At 50.3% G+C, this 18,403-nt stretch overlaps 1 protein-coding gene across 2 annotated transcripts; it reads right to left on the bottom strand.

Moving 5' to 3' along the window:
* Window positions 1-4,128: 4,128 nt before the first annotated feature.
* Window positions 4,129-17,066, bottom strand: LOC123017931 (E3 ubiquitin-protein ligase TRIM31-like). Of its 2 annotated transcripts, XM_044419614.1 has the most exons (7): window positions 16,597-17,066; window positions 15,292-16,022; window positions 13,988-14,468; window positions 10,811-10,906; window positions 7,983-8,216; window positions 6,479-6,501; window positions 4,129-5,888 (listed from the first exon to the last, which is right to left on the bottom strand). In XM_044419614.1, exons 3-7 carry the CDS (start codon window positions 14,414-14,416, stop codon window positions 4,901-4,903), a joined length of 1,770 nt encoding a protein of 589 aa, XP_044275549.1. In that variant the 5' UTR covers window positions 14,417-14,468; window positions 15,292-16,022; window positions 16,597-17,066; the 3' UTR covers window positions 4,129-4,900. The 2 variants fall into 2 exon arrangements, with proteins under 2 accessions (XP_044275549.1, XP_044275548.1); XM_044419613.1 differs by lacking the exon at window positions 15,292-16,022 and having other exon boundaries at window positions 16,597-17,065.
* Between the last annotated feature and the right edge of the window lie 1,337 nt (window positions 17,067-18,403).

The raw sequence follows: 18,403 nt of genomic DNA on the forward strand, positions 1-18,403 counted from the left end.
CCTCCCTTCCTTCCTTCCTTCCTTGACTCACCTCCAACCTCCTGCTGGTCCTTCCATCTTGCAACACTGAACTGCTGCACGGAAGTACCTGCTCAGCACTTCCCTCCTCCTGCTTTTCCAGGCTGCCTATCCACATGCACACCTGATTTCCTTTTGCCTTCTTCTGCCATCTTTCTAATCCAGTTCTTCCCAAACTCCCTTAATCTGAGCAAACTTCAGTGGTGTCCGAATGTGACTGGGTGCCCCTTCACTGACGCACACACCCGCCTCTGCATTCTTCCAATGTATGTATCCTTGGTGTATTCTGTTGTTTCTCCATATGTCCATCACATACTTTCCTCGCTCCCCTGCCTCCCTCCTCTCATTTCCAGGCTCTCGGAGTGTGAGCTGAGCCTCTCCAGTAGAGCCAAAGTGGCTGTGAGAGAGGTCCTAGCAGTACTGCCCGAAGGGGGTGCGCATGGAAGGGGTCAGCCCTTCCCCTCAGCTATGGCCTCCCTTGGCTGGCCTTAGGCAAGGCATCATTCCCTTAGCCACCACCTTCCATCTGCAGTTTGGTGCTAAGGACAGCTTGTGCTATAGGGTTGTTGCAGAGATTACAAAGCAATACGCACGACAGACTTTTGAATGCTCAGCCAATACTAGGCATTAATAGTTCCGGCTTTGTGCTGTCAACCTTTTGGTGCCATTAGAAACGTAGAAACATGGAAGTGGCCATTGTAGTTATGGCCTGATTTGGAATGGTTTCCTTTGTCTCCTGTTCTCTGCGATTCTTCTTTTTGGCAGGTCAGACCCAGAGGCCTTCAAACTGGGGGGCAGCAGCCCCTCTCGCATTAGCTTTGATGTGTGGAGCGGTGCCTGCCTCCCCACTTCTCCACCACCTTAGCCTGACCTGAGAAGAACTGCTTCTTCGTTGATGTTTCCCCCATGTGCCTCCTTTACATCCCCTTCCTGATTAAGCAGGGGATGGATGCCCTGTCTGCAGACTTGCGTCTGCATGCACAGATCTTGACATGCTCTGACTAGGTGGTTTGGGCAGAGTCTGGAAAGCAGGAAAAACTTACAGGAGAGGACCAGCAGCAGCCAATTGGGGAGCATTGTCCTTAAAACCCCTTGGTCTCCCTTCTCCACCGCCACCGGCACCGAACCTGCCCTCCTGTGGGGATGAACCGTGGCCATCAGCTGCATTCTTGGTGCCATTTGGATGCCCCCACTGTTCCCTTTCATTGACTTCTGGAGGCTCACCATCTGAACCTTTGAGAACTCTGGTTCTGTTTCCTTCCCCTGTCCATACCCTTTCCCCCAGAGAGCGTTTCTTTCTTGCCGTCACCCTTTCCAAGATAGGGTAGGCGCAGGAGGAGGCAGCATGCAGCACCTGTGCGGATGCCGGAGTGGGAACTGCATTTCTGCCTTTAGATTTCATGGGCAACGGGACTAACACTGGCTGTACAGGTCGGACCCTGTGGTCCAAGCACACTGGGATGATGAACTGAGCACTGGATGCTCGGAGAGGCTGGAAGAAGTGGTGTCAAAGGTACTTCACCAATCCATTGTAGGCTGGGGGAGCCTGGTACTAGCTGCTCTTAAGGGTGCAAGGGGGACACCTCCGGGTTGCATTATCCACTTTGACAAATAAAAGAGGCGGGCGACCAACTGGCAGGATCTCACAAGGCACACAATAGATTTTAGGAGGCTGGAGGTGATCATGGTCCAACCCTCAAACAAAAAAGCCCTGGCCTTCTCCGAGGCTTCCAGCTTGCCATTCCACCACCACCACAATGTGCCTCAGATCCGTTCCAGCTGGGAACCTGGCCGCGTTCTTTGTAAATTCCTTTTCTTCTTCTTTTTCCTGGAGACTTGAGGTGACATGATTGTAGATACTGTACTGTACAAAGTGGTGGGGGAAAAGATGCACTTTTCCAAAGCAAGCAGAGCATCTCGGGGAGTCGGTCTGTGTTTTCCCCTCGCTGTGATCCCGCCGTGAGTTGCCTCAAGGACGTGCCCTGCGAGCCAGCGCCATAGCTGTGCTCACAGCACGGCATCCATGTGCAGACAGCCTTGACCATAGGCCTGGGCTGAATCCAGTCCACAGAGGCAACTGACCCCTACGAGATCATCAGCGCATAAGCTTTGCTCTTGCCAATACCGTTTAGCGAGAAGGGGAGGAAAAGCCCCTGCACGTGTCGTTTCCTTTGCTAAGCCAGAAAAACACACACAGAACATAAGGCTAATGACTGAAATGATTAGATATCTTCACAAATGTAAGGTTGGCTTAAATGAATAGTTGTAGCAAACAGTTTAGGGGAAGGGTGGGAGATTCTCAGAATGGGTCATCAAAATGTTTTGGAGCTTTCTGTGCTTTATGTTTCTGCTTTTGACAGGTACATTTTATAAGTAACCAAGAGAAAACATAAGTGACACTTTTATATGTACTGAAGTTCATCCTTCAAAAGTTATGACTTTAGTCCATTCCTATGTGTGTTTATTCATGTGTCGCGTTGAAGTCCGTGGGGCTGCCTGCTAGGCAGCATGCTCTGGATTGTGGGTCAAGTCCCATTCTGTTGCTTTTAATAGGCTGGATTTGGAACTGTGTCAGTGGTGGCAATCCCGACAGTGGCACTATTCCAGAAACCATTGTGCAAACTCAGCGGAAGAGGTTGTGCCGTGACCGTGTGCTAGTATGCATCTCGAGGCCCTGTAAACCGCTTGAGCAATGCTTTGCTCTTTGGGATTTCAGTTTTCTTAAACTGCCCAAATTTCTTGGATTAAGCCTGAAAAACCCTTCTGTACTTGGAAGAAGACTTCCGTGTGCAGAAGATATGCCTGGACTGCAATGGGATGTACACCACAATCCTAAGCATGCTTTCTCAGGAAGACATCCCACTGAACTGAATGGGGTTTTCTTTCAAGGAAATGTACATGGGATTACAGGTCTAGTCATGGTTAACTTTTGCTTAATCGCAGCAGATCAGTGGTTCAGATATTTTCAGTTGTTTAAATGACTCATCTTATTAGATGTATATTTCTCTTTCAAGAGGTTTCGGTAGCACATTATGCCAATCAGTGCACCACCATTTCATGAACTCTCCTCTATGCTTACCCTGTCAGATTCCCCCATCCGCCTTTTCCCCCCAGGTTCCCCTGCAGATACTCATAGTTGTTTGTTTATTTGTAATGTGCATCAGGATGTGTATATATTTGAAGAAAAGAAAATAGACAGATTTTTTACACTAATATATAGATGTTTGGGGTTTTTTAGTCCTTTCCATTTATGTGGTGAAATAAAACGCTTTGCATTTTGTACAGTACTTTTGTCTGAGTTGGTCTGTGAATTGGGTGGGAGGGATACAGAATCGAAGGGCAAGATGGATGCAGCTTGGCTTTGTCATGATGAATGCAATATAAATAGCGGTGGAGTTTGGACATCCTTGTCCCCTTCTGCTCAGACCCTGTACAGTGCCATCTGAATGTGCCACAAGAAGAGGGCAGAGAAGAGAGGCACAGGGAATACCAGATCAAGCAAAGAACACATGGGAATATCAGATCAAGAGCTCACTCACCAGCTTTCAAGCTGGTACCCCAGTCATGACCTGTTTTGACTGCAGGTTTGTAGGTCAAACATTACCTAGGCAGGTGTGAATGTTGCCAGATGGTTGGACATCCAGCACGGTAGTGCCAAGTTATGAAAGGTGATTGACAGGGCCCTCAAAATCAAAATAATCATCCAGTAGCTTGCTTGACGTTCCTGCCAAAGTATATGCACCATTTCTTGTGGCTGGATTAGAACTGGTGGAAGAACAGCCAGTTCTATCGCCAGTGCTTGGCCAGCTTTTGTAAGGGGTACAACATGATCCATTAGTGCTTTGTCTTGAATTAGCTTATTCAAAAATACATAAATGGCCCACCATGGGAGGTGGTTGAAGCCCCATTGGTGAGGGAGTTCAAGGATAGGCTGGACATGCACATGGTAAGCATGTCATAAGCGGAGCTGGCTGGAGCTGGGGAGGGTCAGACTAGATGGCCCGGGAGGCCCCTTCGGACTCCCTCAGTTTCTGTGTCTGCTTCTGTAAACGTATCACCTGCTTTAGATTCCCTAGATTGTCAGTGTCTATGGAACAAATTAGATGCTAGTTGAATAGATAAGTCTCTCTTATTTCTCATACAGCTGTGGTGTTACAACACAGCCATCAGCTACAAACAATAAAACTATACTGAACACACACAGCAAATGTCGCACGATATAACCACGTGATTCGGCAATCGTCCATTCTCTTGATGAAGCACAACATTTGTTAGCGTTATATGACGTCACCACTTCTCAACCAATGGCCTTAGGTGGGGATGTCTTTTCAGAGCAGCAGTGATTCCCCCCTCCCACATCTGTTAGAGAAAACCCTGTGCATTCTGCCTTGTGAAGATGTGAAGGCGGAACATCTTGGGTATCTTCAACATGTAAAGATACCCGAGCTGTGTCCTGAGAGAAACAACTGTGTCACATGTCAAACGGATCCACTGAAATCAGTGGACCATAGAGCTAGTTGTGACTATTGTGTGCCCCACTGATTTCAAGAGGTCAGCTTTAGGTGTGCCTACATTTGGATCCAACCCCAACATGTAAACAGAGTCTGTATTGTTGGAGGCTGGTCTTTGCCTGCACACTCCTTTTCTCTTTCCCGGCAGATCAAGACAAGATAGAAAAGGACCCTAAAGAGATAAACAGCTCAGTCAACTCCACACTGCAGCCCTCAAAACAGAGGCTGGGAAAGTGAATGGTGCAAGGGCCATGCAGTCCATGTGCCCCAAAGGAGCTCTGGAACAAACAGTCGCTTGCTCCCTTCATTAGCATGTTTAGACAAGCACCTTCTATTAGTGAGGAAATGTGGACACTTCTGAGGAAGAGTAGCTATTTGTTCCAGGCGCCTCTTGCTGAGCCAGAGCCCCAGCCACGACCGTAGCCCCCACGGTGGGGTGTCTGTGGCCTGCTCTGAGCCCCCCTCCCTCCTGAGGCTTTGCCTGGGTGGCGGGCTGGTGGGTTCCTCACAGCCCCCTGGCCTTGCCCCGCAGCAGGGGCCCTGCTGGATTGAGCCATGTGCTTATTAAACTCCTCCTTCCTTTGCCCTGAAGCATGGGCTTCTCTGGGCTTGGGGGGCTCTTTCTTTGAAGACTCCCCACCACTGGCTTGGGCTCTCTGCATGCCTTGAGGGTATCTCCTGCCTTGCCCCTGCTGGGGGTGGGAGAACTGCTTCCAAGGATCTGCCCAGTCTCGCCATGTGTGCCAGCCCTGTGGCTTTTGAGGTGTTCCTCTATGTGCCCTGGCAGCCCTCCACGTTTGCATGGGTGCCCAACTGCAAAAGGGCAACGGTGGGAATGGATGCCGTGGAACGCTGAACAATGAGCCCGGCATCCTATGCGTGGACCTTGGTCCACTGCTGTGCCCACCAAGGGACCCTCTGCCTGGGGCGCAGGGGCTGGCTTCTGCAGGCCTGGCCACAGCGGCTTCTGCTTCTTCCTTGGCTGCCTCACAGGTGCTGCTGCCTTCAGGTGGGAGCATATCTTCCTCCGGGGGTGGGAAGTCGTGAACAGAGTCTGGGACATCCACCTCCCTGAGGCCAATGCTTCTCACCATTTCCTTCCAGCTCTCAAAATGAAGGAACTCTTGCAGCTCTTCAAGGCCTGGATCAATGGGCACGATGTCTCCCTCCTCATCTTCCTCAGCATACCGAGTGGCTTCTTCATCAGCTTCTCCTTCACCATCAAGGACTTGGTCTCCTTTGCTCCCAGCCCGGTTTTCATTATCCTGCTCAGCTTGGCTCTGTTTCTCTTCATCTTCCTTAGCCCTCTGGCTTCCCTCATCTGCTTCACCACCTTTTTCATTTAGACAATCCTGGATTCTGCATGGAGAAAAAGATGAAAAACATCTGAGGTTTGATACCCCAGTTCTTCAGCTCCAAAGAGACCAAAGGGCAGGAATGGAAGCAGCCCGAGATTGTCACAGGTTGGGCTGATGGTGGGTAGATTTTATATACCACTGAGCAGAAGCCTGTGCCCTTTCGGCCCTAGGTCTGAATTCCAATTTTGGGGAAGCTGAGAGGGCACCATTTGAGTGGTATATTCGGCTAAAGAGTGGCACTGCCTCTCCCAAGGCAGAGGTTGCCCTCCCCTGACTGAGGAGAGGCACTTCGAGCATTCAGCATGGGAGAAAGCACAGAACAGCCAGGAAACCAACAAACCAGGGTTTGCGGTGGGGTGGGCCTGGGGTCAAGGGACGGGAGTGTCACCATTCTGGCAGCCCCAGAGGGCCAGATTTATGGAAGCTGGAGGCATAGTTCAACACATCTGGAGGATGCCAGGTCTGGTAAGCCTGGTAGTTCTTCTCCGGGGAGACCTTAACTGAAAAGAGGATTCACCATTATAGAACGTGCCCCCCATCTGGTCTGGATCTGCCACAAGTAATTATGTCACATGCAATATGGATGCTCACCGTCCCAGCAGTTCCTTGGTGCCCTGGGGAGAAGAGAAACCAATGGGTGAATCTCTGGAAAGGCTCGTCAAAGCAATTTCTCACATCGAAGCTGACGGGGCGGCAGGTGCTCCTTCCAGACCTCCTGTGCAGCTGAAGCAAACTGGTCGGCCAAGTGGGAGGCTGCCACCCAGTCAGAGAAGCCATGCAAGGGTTTTGCAGTACACGCCTTTGCACTGGACTGGGGAGCGAGCGAGTGCCAGCTGATCCAGCAGGGCTTCCCTCGAGGCCAGGGCGCGTCCCGCTACATTCTCAGCCTGCCTGCACTTGCTGGAACAGCAGTTCCAGCTGGGCAGGAGCTGTTGCGAGTGGGGAGGGCAGTTGCTCTTGGCATGCATTCCTGGGGGGAGGGGGCTGCCGTTGGGGAGCAGCCGTGGGAGGGAGGGGGGAGGCTCCACGCGGGCCAAACCCAGACATCGAGATGAGAGAAGCAGAGGTGCGTATCTCAAGGCCAGGTGCCCCAGAGGCAGCCTCTGTGAAGAAGCAAGAGCTGCAGTTCGTGGGAAGAGCCCTGGAGCAGGCGAGTCTCTCAGAGACAGGCAAGGCAGGTATGGCTCTCGACCTCCTGACACGACATCGGTGAAGGACAACGGCCCAGTTAGGGGATTGCCATACAGAGGGGAGGCAGGCTTGTTTCCAGAAGGTCCCTCTCAAAAGGAGAGGGCCCAAATATACTCCACCCATAACATACTCAGCAGGAGAGTTCTTGGAAGTAAATACGAGACTGGCTTCAACAAACCCCTCCATGCATGCTCAGATATTCAGTCAAGGTGGTTGTGCTTCTGGGAAACACTTTGGTCAATAAAGCGCTTTTTACAAGAAAGGTCTGTGGGTTTGAATGTGTGAAAGGGGGAAAACCTATTTCACAATAGTAGCAAGGAAAAAGCTGCCCTGGCTGGTGCTCACCACCTTATTTTTAAAGCAGGGGTGAGAAACCAAGTTTGAAATCCAGATGTTCTGGTTTCAACAATCAGATGCTCCTGCAGCATGTCCAGTGGTCATGGGATGCCAAGAGCTGATGCCTGAAACACCTGGAAGTCTCTCTCCTGCCCACTCTTAGAGGGTTACATGAGTGCTTGTATGTTGGCTCCCTCTGCCACTAGTAGAACAACAATGAATGCATCTATTTTAAATCCTAGAACAGCACAGATCTGGAAGGGGAAAGTATGATGTCACATCTCTTCAGCTGCCTGAAATTGCCCACATCACTGGTCAGTTGTATACAGAAATTGCAGCTTACACACTTGCGTGTGCGTGCTTCAGAGTGCATGTAAATGTCTGCAAAGACAAGCTGTGTTCTTACCAAAAAAATATTGCTGCTTTGGCAATGGAAAATGTGCTTATTCCCCAGAGTAAAAGTTTTCCCTAAAATGAACTAATCTGTGAGAGGTGCTAGAAAGTCGAGGTTCATTTGGGTCCATTGCCAATTCCTCCAGTAACCCCAGTGGAAGGCCCTGAGACCCACCTTCAGGAAAGCAAATTCACTAGTTAACTTCAGTGCGGCTCGGATGCTGGAAATGGTCTCAGTGTGAGACGCTGCATATGCTTTCAGATACTCCAGCCTCTTGGTCATTCTGGCCAGGTTGTCCTCCTTCATTTCTTTTACAGTCTCCAACATGCTTTCCTCTTGCTCGTTCAAAATTTCACGGAGTTCCTCAAACCCAATGAAGATGTTGCCACATAGATTCAGGCTCTGGTTCTGTGCAGAAACCAAGAAGAATTCAAAGGCATGTTCATCTCTGGACACTTCCACTCATGAGGAGCAGGCAGTCAATGTGTCACCACACATTGCCACTTTGCAAGCTGCCCCTTGTTGGCGTACAAAATGGGGAAGGAGCTCTCAAAGGGAGTTATTCTTTGCCCCACCACAATCCATACAGAGACAGCCTGGCTAGGGTGGATAAGCTGATGCCTTCCAGACATTTTGGGCTGCGTTGGCCATGTGGGCTGGGACTGATGCGAACTGTAGAGCGGACCAGCTGCAGGGCCCCCGCTTGCCTGCTCCTGCACGCATGGTGAGTGCAGTAGTCCAAATGGCAGGCAGGAATCAGGCAGACCCAGGATCACATCCTTGCTCAACCATTAGACTCACCAGGTCAGCCACACATCCACATCAGCTGTTTTGTGTTGTAACCCCCCTCTTCATCGAACATGCAGCTAGGGCATGGCTCGTCACAGGTAAGAAGCATGATCAGAGTGTCTTGTTCGCGTAAGAACAAGAACCCCAACGAATGTGCATGCTACGCAAGGCTGACCACAAAGCAGCCTTTGTTGCTACGCTCTAGCATAACGTCACGCCCTGTACACTCGCTTGCTTGCTTTAGCATAAAAAAATGTGTGCGAATGTAGCTCAGTGGATTTCCCCTATTGTTCGCTGTTATTCAAGCACCTGCATAGCCATCCGTGTAAAAGAGTATAAAAATCCTGCCTTCAATCTGCTCAGCACCACACTCTCACGAGTGCATGGTCCCTGCCGGCAGGTAAATAAATCCCTCTCGATAATTCCAACCAGTCTCTGGTCTCGTCTGTAAAATCGCGCCATACAACATTTTGCTTGCTTGCTTGACTAAACTCCTAAGCTAAGGCTCTGGGTGGGTTACTGCAGAAAAATGTTGGGTTGAATCAGATTCACATGTTGGGCTCAGTCCAGAGCTACAAATTCATAAACTAGACCCTTGCATCAGTGGGGTTTCATTTGTTCATGAGTAAGTTTTAACTGTGAAGCCACTTTGATGAAGTTGGATTCAACTGAGTTGGAGGGAGTGGTCTTCCCATCCTCTCTTTCCCAGGACGACCCCTCTAGTCCCCTGGAAATCCTCCACACAGTCAGGAATCCCTGCTGAATGGGATGACTGGGTGTATGGGAAAACATGCGGAAGATTATTGTCTGGCGAGGAGTTAGGTGACATGTCCCATCTCTTCTCATGGTGCCATGATCAAGTATGTTGATTTATGTTGAGTCTTCAGTTACACAGTGGAATGTGTTTATGTTTCTCATCTTCTATTCTCCCAGGCATAGAGCATTCGGGAGGATCCTAGATTAATCTGGAGTTGTTTAGCTCAAAGGCCAGGTGCTGGGCATGCATAGAATAGAAGTTTGCGAGTCAGAAGCATTCAACTATAAAACCAGGGGGGTGAGAGTTTGAATTTGGGAGTTTCTACACAGATCAGGTGCCTGATGCTGTGTGACTGATGGTCTGAGATCTCTCTCTCTGCCTAACCGGGGCTCCTGGCAGCTGAAAGGGGGAGAAGATATTCTTGCAAGGTATAAATGCTGTTTTGTTTGCCTATAGATACTCTTATTCCTTAAATAAAGCATGACTTTTCCTTCACCTACTGGCATGCTCATTGCCTCCAAATCCCAAAAGAACCCCTGCCTCCTGGCAGAACACTGGGCTGTGGCAGGGAAAAGGGATCCTCCAGCATCGGACAGGTCCCTTCCTCCTGCAGAAGTCAGCCAGCTCTCGGCAGGTCCCTCCACCAGGGACTCCCCCTCCTCACTGCAGAGGCCACCTCACCCTCCTCCTCCTCCTGGCCATCCCTTGCTTGCCTGGCAGGCCCAATGGTGACGAGGGGCAACTTCTTGTGCCTCCTTTTGGTTAAGCTGCATTTACATCCTGCCATTTTCCTCTCATGGAGAATCTGAGGAAGCTTAGCTTCAGTTTCTCCTCCCGGCAACCACCCTGTGAGGTCGGTTAGGCTGTGAGTAAGTGACTGGCCCAAAAGCACCCAGTGAGCATCATGGCTGAGTGGATCTAGAAAGTGGATCTCCTGAATCCCCAGGCTGACACTCACAGCACTCTTGCCAGTGGGGCTCCGCTGGCGTGTGGGCCCTTGGCAGGCACCCAGCCAGCCTTCCCTTGACGCTGACCTCGGGCCCTGGAACAGTTCAAGCTTTGGTTTCCATGGGGATACCAGCAGCTGGAAATGGAGCTGGGTTTGGCCTTCTGGGAACACCCTGTGGCTCATGGCACAGACATACCAGACAAACAGCGGCACACGGACTTGTGCTGATGGCAGCTTCACGTCTGTGATGGGGGTGCGCCTAACCGGGACACCGCACACAGAACTCCCTCCCAAATGGAAGGCTGAATTGGGAACCCAGTTGAACTGGGGCTGAGAAAGCAACGGAAGATCAGTGAAACATCAAGAGTGCCCTGCACTGCAAAGGGCCTCCCACTGCGAGAAAGGCCTCCTTTCTGGTCTGGATGCTCAGCTCTCCAGATCACCCTCCCTTTCTGCCCTGGGCTCACCCAAACCCTGACATGCACTTGCTCCCCCTCTTCAATTTACCTCCAGTTTCTCCATCTCCTTCAGCTGCTGAGACTGAGTTTCTGCAGCCCACTTCTCCCCATTCTCCAGAAGCGTTTGAGACGCCTTCAGCTTTTCCTGTGCAGCAAATGAATTCATAAATAAAAATACTTAAATGTTTATATGTGAAAATAACATAAAAATGAGGGGGAGATAAAATTATTGAGAGGGGAAAAGAAATGCTGCTTTTGGGTGCTGTTTTGTTGCTGGAAGTGGGTAGGAGATGCCTCCACATACTCTACAGCAGTCAAGACTGGCTGCCGATTCGCTACTGCACTGAGGGGGCTGTGGGCAGAGCATCTGTCCAAATATGCGGACAACTGGCAGGGGGCGATGAGCGCTGTAGTATAGCACACTAAGAGGAGGTTGGGGAAGAAGGGGTTAAAGCCTGGAAGGCCAAGAAGGCTGGCACCTGAACCTCTGCCATCCACCTGACTGCTTCATCGGTGTGACAGGCTGACGGAACAGAAGATGCTGTTGCTTGTTCAGCTCCAGGATCTCTGGACATTGGCTGTCATCCAAATGCTTGAGGTCAGTTTGAAACCAGAAACGTCACTCAGATTTTGTAGGAAGAGGAATTTATTTATTTAAGGTTTTTGCATGCTGTCTGACTACTACTGTATCAGGACAGTCTTACAGTAAAAACAGGATAAAAATGAAGCATAGCATCCAATAATAAAATCATACATTAAAAACCTAATCAATGGGTAAATAAAAGGTTTTAGCCTGGTGCTGAAAAGAATACAGAGTCAGCACCAGCAAACCTCTCTGGGGAGCACATTCTGTAACTGGGGTGCCACCACCAAGAAGGCCCTTCTCCAGGCAGCCACCCTACTAATCTCCTTCAGGGAGGACTCCCAAAGTAGGACCTCTGCACCAGATCTTAAGGGGCAGGAAGGCACATAAGGAAGGAGATGTTCCTTCAGATATCCAGGTCCCAAGCCGTTTAGGGCTTTATAGGTCATCACCAGCACCTTAAATTGTGCTCAGACTTCAATTGGTAGCCAGTATAGGTAGTAAAGGACTGGCGTTGCGTCCTGGCAGTTCTATTCAGAACCAATTGAGGTATCCAGACCATCTTCAAGGGCAGCCCCATGTAGTGCACGTAACAATAGTTCAGTCGGGAAGTTACCAGAGCGTGGGTCCCATCGCTAGGCACCAGGTAAGGACGCAATTGATGGATCAGCCACAGCTGAAGGAAAGCGCTTTTTGCCACTGTTGCCATCTGAGACTCCAGGGACGGCTCCAGGCGGAAAAGCGCTCCCAAACTGCGCACCCTGTCCTTTAGGGGGAGTGCAACCCTGTCCAGAACAGGGCTCACATCACTTACCCAAAAGGCTGAAGCGCCTACCAACAGGACCTCTGTCTTGTCTGGAATGAGCCTTAGTTTGTTGGCCCTCATCCAGCCCATTACCCCCGCCAGGCACTGATTAAGGACAGCCACTGGTGACTCCACAGCCCAAAGCACCAAATGACCTCTCCCAGTGGTCTCATGTAGATGTTGAAGAGCATGGGGGACAAAATGGAACCCTGTGGAGCTCCATGGGGCAGCTGCCATGGCGCAGAGCCGTAGTCCCCCAGCACCACCTTCTGGAATTGGCCAGCCAGGTAGGAGTGGAACCAGCACAAAGCAGTGCCACCCACTCCCAACTCAGCCAGCCTATCTAGGAGGATACCATGGTCGATGGTATCGAAAGCCTCTGAGAGGTCCAGGAGAACCAACAGGGACACACTCCCCCGTCCCTCTCCCTGCACAGGTCATCGTACAGGGCGACCAAAGCAGTTTCAGTTCCATAGCCAGGCCTGAAACCAGACTGAAATGGGTCCAGATGGTCAGCTTCCTCCAACAGCACCTGGAGTTGTCCGGCCACCTCCTGCTCAAGTACCTTGCCCAAAAATGGGATATTAGCCATGGGCCTATCATTGGTGGCTATCTCTGGGCCCAGGGTTGCCCCCTTCAGGATGGGCCTGATCACTGCCTACTTCAAGGTGGCAGGGGCCGGACCCCCCCTCAGAGAGGTGTTGGTACTGTCCTGGACCCAGGTGCATATCCTGTCTTTGGGTATGATGAACAGCCATGAGGGGCAAGGGTTGAGTAAACGAGTGGTGGGTCAGACTAGTCCAAGCACCTTGCCCACCTCCTCAGGCCACAGTAATTGAAGTTCGTCCAATAAAGATGGACCAGACACCACTCTGGACAGTTCCCATTCAGGGACCTCATCAACCTTATGGAGGTAAAACTGGCCCCAAGTTTAAACCTCACAGGGAAGTGATCTGACCATGACAAAATAGTCAAGGTCAGATCCCTCACTACCAGATCATCATCTTCCTGCCCCATCAAATTGAGCCCTTTGGCCTCTCGAGCCAGTGCTCTGGAGCTCTTATAAAACACTTCTAATGAGGGATGGATGGATCTTTCTGGTTGGGGGTCTGTGTTTCTCATTTTTAAATTTTAAAGTCAGTTTTAAATTCAGTTCATCACAAAATCTGAGATTATAATTACATAGACATTTTTGTGAGTATTTCTCCTAATGCATGCTTTTTATACACTTTTATCTAGTGTACACAGTTTTGAAAACTCTTTTCCAAATAGAATCCATTTTAAATGTCATTTTCACTAGCATTTGTATTTCTACATACACTTTTCCCTAATACACTCATTTTTGTACAGATTCTTTGATTGGGGAACCCTGTTGCAGCATTCAAGTAAGTGCAAGTTTCAAAGGGTAGCCAAGTTTTTCAGTTTGCGTATTGCTGGAGTGCAGAATCTATCCCAGCTCAAGGATCACATTCCATTTTGGGGAAGTCTTTGGATGCTGCGGTCCAACAGACGATGGGGCAAAAGCGACGAGGCTCAAAAAGGCTGCATACTTCTGCTTATCCCCTTACTGCTAGTACCTGAGTCTTGGGAGAGGTATTGGCCAGAACAGGGGGAAAACCGCACAAAGGCTGGGAATCTACCCAATATCTCGTGATTGTGGGAAAATGGGCCAACAGAAGGAAGTGTGGTCCTCCAGAGAATGTGCAGCCTGAGCCACCTGGCACAGTGGTTCAAATGTGAGCAACCAGGCACCTCTGCATTAGAAGATGAAGCAAGTGTCTCCCTCTCATCTGTACATGCAGATTGCATTCCCACAGACGTCATTCATTCATGCCTACCTGATAAACTTTCACAGCATTCCTGAAAGGCAAAAAGCTGTGGCCTTGATGCTGGGGCAGGTCCCGGCAGATCACGCAGATGGGCACCTCGTCCTGGATGCAAAAGAGTTTAAGCGGCTCCTCGTGCTCCTCACAAAAATAGTGATTCCCAGCCCCGCCGGCAGGGAGACCCTCTTCCAGCTTGAGGAGCTGGGCCTTCTCAGACAGGTTGGACAGGACCCTGTTGCGCACAGCATCCTGAAGGTCAAAGGGGGCACGGCACTCGGGGCACAATCCTTTATGCTGCCCCTTGGCGGTGAAGCAGCTCTCCAGGCAGGAGAAGCAGAAGTTGTGGCTGCAGGCGAGCATATGGGGGTCCTGGAAGATGCTGAGGCAGATGGGACACAGAAGGTCCTCGGCGATGCTGGACACTTCCCGGACCGAGGCCATTGTGGCTGCTCCACTGCCCACTCGCTAGTCTGCCTGGCAGAGCGCTGGCTTCCTGGGGAGAGAGCAAGCCAAACCATCACAGAGGAAACCTAGAGGTGGGGCCTGGGACAAACTGTCGCATTCAGGCTCAGTGTAACAAGGGCCAAGGTCTCACTTCCAGCAAGGGCCCGTTGCCAAGGCCGCCCCAGACAGGTTCTCTCTCTCCACCTTTGCCACCTGCTGGTTCACCTGTGTCTCACCCCACCCCATACGCTAGAAAGAGCAGCAGAGGCAGATGCCTCCATGCTCCCTGGACCTCGGCCAGTCAGAGGAAGAGGTAGTGGCATGAGAGGATCTGGTGGCAACGATCGTGAGCAGGCAGGCTGCTGAGGGAGGAGGCCATGCAGGTGTCCTGCTCGAGGACCTCCAAACCCTAAAGCCAGCACTGCTTGGACTTCAACTACACCTTAGTTCACGTTGACCCTGGGAGAAGCTGGGAAAGGGTGGCCAAAGGAAGCAGTTTTTACAGCAAAAAGCCACTGCCAAAACAAAGGGAGTCCCAGCAACCCTACCTTGAGTTCCTTGGCTGGCTCTCTTGGCTGTCTCTGAGAGACATCTTTAAAAGAAGGAAGCAAGGTAGCTACAAGGGGCAGGGACTTTTTGGTAGTGGCACCCAGCTTATGGGATCAGCTCCTCAAGGAAGTGTATCTGGCACTGACACTTTACACATTTCACCACCAGGTCAAAACCTTTTTATTCCCGTTATTTTAACAGCTGATTAGAGGTTCGGTTGTTATCTAAATAATGATTTGTTGCTCTGGTCTAATATGTTCCATATTATTATTTCTTGTTACGGTTGTCAATTTTTGTATTTGGATATGATTTCATGGACTCACTGGAGAAGACCCTGATGCTGGGAACCACTGAAGGCAAGAGGAGGAGGGGACAGCAGAGGAGGAGGTGGCTGGATGGGGTCACGCTGGACGGCGTGGTGGGCGTGGGGAGCTCCGGGAGACAGTGGAGGACGGGAGAGCCTGGGGTGCAGCGGTCCATGTGGCTGCGAGGGGTCAGGCATGACTTTGTGACCAAACAAGAAAAGATTTCAGGGAGGAAGTGTTATTTCAATTATTTGCAAACTGTTCTGAGAGTATACGCTGAAGGGAAGAGTCTATAAAAACCTCCGATAGACAGACAGATAAGGCTCCCTTCCTCTGCTCCCTCACTTTAGGGCTTCAGCATCCAAAAAGCCCCGAAGAAGGCAGTCTGTCTCAGTGCAGCCAGTCAGCAGCTGAGCTGGTCGCGTCATTTCCTAAGCGTCATTGGAAAAGGGGTCACGTGCCGGAGCGAAGCTGAGCTGGCAAAAGGCGGAAAGAGCGCGGGCTGCCATCAGCAAGGGGGGAGGGGGCTGCCCAGGCGCCATCCTTCCCCGCAGGAGAGCTGAAGAACCGGAAGCCTTCTGAAGTTCACTCGAGCTCGCAGCACTTCCCATCCCCAGTGTGCCTTCCTCCGTTCATGGTGAATGCTCTTTGCGCTTGTTTTTCAAGGGGTGGTAACGCCCCTCCGTATCACATACGGTGCCTGGCGAAGCAGAGAAGAAGTCTCCGCCCTCTGGAGCCTACAATCCAACCTAAAGGTTACACAGAGAGAAGCCTTTACAGCAAGAGGTGCTTTGCTATTTTAACCATTCTTTGGCTCAGCCTGTCCTCATTTCATTTTCTAACCATGTCCCCCTCCTGGATGCAACCTTGCAAGTAACTTGCTCAGCATCCAAAGAGGCAATCCTGTGCGAGTTTAGACACAATGGAGCCCCCCAACTCCCGGCATTGCCCATCCTTGGATGCACACGCCTGCACCCTAGAAAGAAATGGAGCCATGCATTTACACACAGGGAGCTGGATCCAGATTTAGGCTGAAACAGTTGCGCTCATGGAAATGGGATCCTTCACCTGCCCCTTCTCTTAGTTATTAAGAGCGCATGCCTGGGACTCAGACGATCTGGGTTCTAGTCCCTGCTCAGCCATGGAGCCAATGGGTGAACTTTGGGCCAGTCACAGACTCTCAGCCCAACCCTCTCTACAGGGTTGTTGTTGAGGGGATAAGACTGAGAGCAGCAGGAAGAGAATGTCAGCTGCTCCGAGTTCTCTGTAAGAAAAAAAGCGGGATCTAAATCTAAACATAAATAAAAATAAAGGAATAAGTACCTGGAATGGATGCAGTTCAGACCAGCTGAGCACTTTTCGGGGCTTGGGCCGGTCTCTAGCTCATCCTGTCCCTCTTTGAACTGCCTTACAGCCAAGGCGGGCGAGACCACGGACGCCACCGACGGATCTCTTGAGCGCGGGCTGGGGACCAACCAGACACTCTCCCGGCTTGTCCCAGCGACGGGGCGGCAGCAAGGGTCTTTGTGTTCCCTGGCGAGGTCGAGGTCCAGGCGGTTGGGCTGGGCTGCTTTCAATTCCCGCGGCTGCGAACAGTTTCGTTTCTTCTGCGGTTGCAGCTGCTTGCACAACCGCGAAGCGGGCTGGAACCAAAACCGCCGGGGAGGCGCCGGCTGGCTCTGGCGAGCGATTCGCGGAGAAGCAAACGGCCTGGGGAGTTGGGCGTGGAGCTGGCGAACGTCCGAACGAGCCGGAGTTGCCCTTGTTCCTCCGGGACGGGCCGTCCCAGCCCTCCACGACCCAGAATGACGATTGCAAACTTCTCTCTTTCCGCATCCGTTAAAAGTGTCTGGTTTCTTCTAAGATACGGGCGGGGAGACGCAGATTTGTAGTCAGGTCGGAAGTAAAGAATGTAAAAATCTTTGCTTCTCGTTTGTATTTAGTTGACTGAAGCAGGGCGCAACCCCGTGACCGTGACGGCTCGGGAAGGCTAAGAGTTGTAGGGCATTTTTGCTGTGTTTAAATGCATTTCCTCTATTTAAACATGAATAGGATTGCACTTCCTTGTATTTATTAAGCATACACATACAGGAATGCCTGTGTATTTAGGCTGTCTAAAATGTATGCGATTGTGCTTTAAAAAAAAGAACAACAAAAGTCTTTTAAAGAGGAACACATATGAGCCAGCCTAGATGGAATAAAAACATTCGAATCTCCAGGGCTTGATGACCTCCATTTCAAAGTCATAAAAGAGCTAGTGGAGAAACTCAGAACCACTGGCTATTATATTCAATAAATCTTGGAAAACAGAAGTGCCAGATGGCTGGAGAAGGGCTAACATTGTCCCCATCTTCAAAAAGGGGGAAAAAGATGAACCTGGGAACTACAAACCTGGTAGTCTGACCTCAGTCCTTGGAAAAAGTCTGGAACAAATTATTAAAAAATCCATCTGCAAGCATCTTGATGAAAATGTAGTGATTAATAGAAGCCAACATGGATTCATCAAAAATCCTATCAGACTAATTTAATCACTTTTCTACTGGGTAACTTAAATGGATAAAGGAAACATTGTGGATATAATCTACCTAGACTTTAGCAAAGCTTTCAACACAGTGCCCCACTACAGTCTGATAAGTAAATTAATAAAAAGTGGACTAGATGGAAAAACTATTAGGTGGATCCAAAATCGGCTGCTAAATCAGACATGGAGATGTTATGTCCCACGGTTTTACAGATGAGATTAGAGACCAGTTGGTATCTTCAAGAGAAGGTTTATTTCGTATAGGGACGACACTCTCTCACAAGGATGGGATGAGTGCCTTGCGTTTTAGAGGGACCACGGAGTATTTATACCTTGTTACACAAAAAAAAGAAAAAAAGAAAAAAAGAAAAGAAAATAGTTTCTTGGCAGCATAAAGCGAGCTAGCATGATTTACAGAAGCGAGACGATTTGTAGCTCTGATACAAAAAAGTGGCGCGGCCTTGCAGTTTGTCTATGTTTTGATAAAGTAACACTCTGTATGCATGAAGTAACTGATAACCCTTCCATTTGGCTATTTTTATTGAGACCCCAACCGGTCCCGGGCGCCAAGGGTTCTCCCCACTTGCCCTCTTGGACATCCAGTTGGTC

This window comes from Varanus komodoensis, unplaced genomic scaffold (assembly GCF_004798865.1).
Source record: "Varanus komodoensis strain SLA01 unplaced genomic scaffold, ASM479886v1 scaffold105, whole genome shotgun sequence".
NCBI classification, from domain to species: domain Eukaryota; kingdom Metazoa; phylum Chordata; class Lepidosauria; order Squamata; family Varanidae; genus Varanus; species Varanus komodoensis.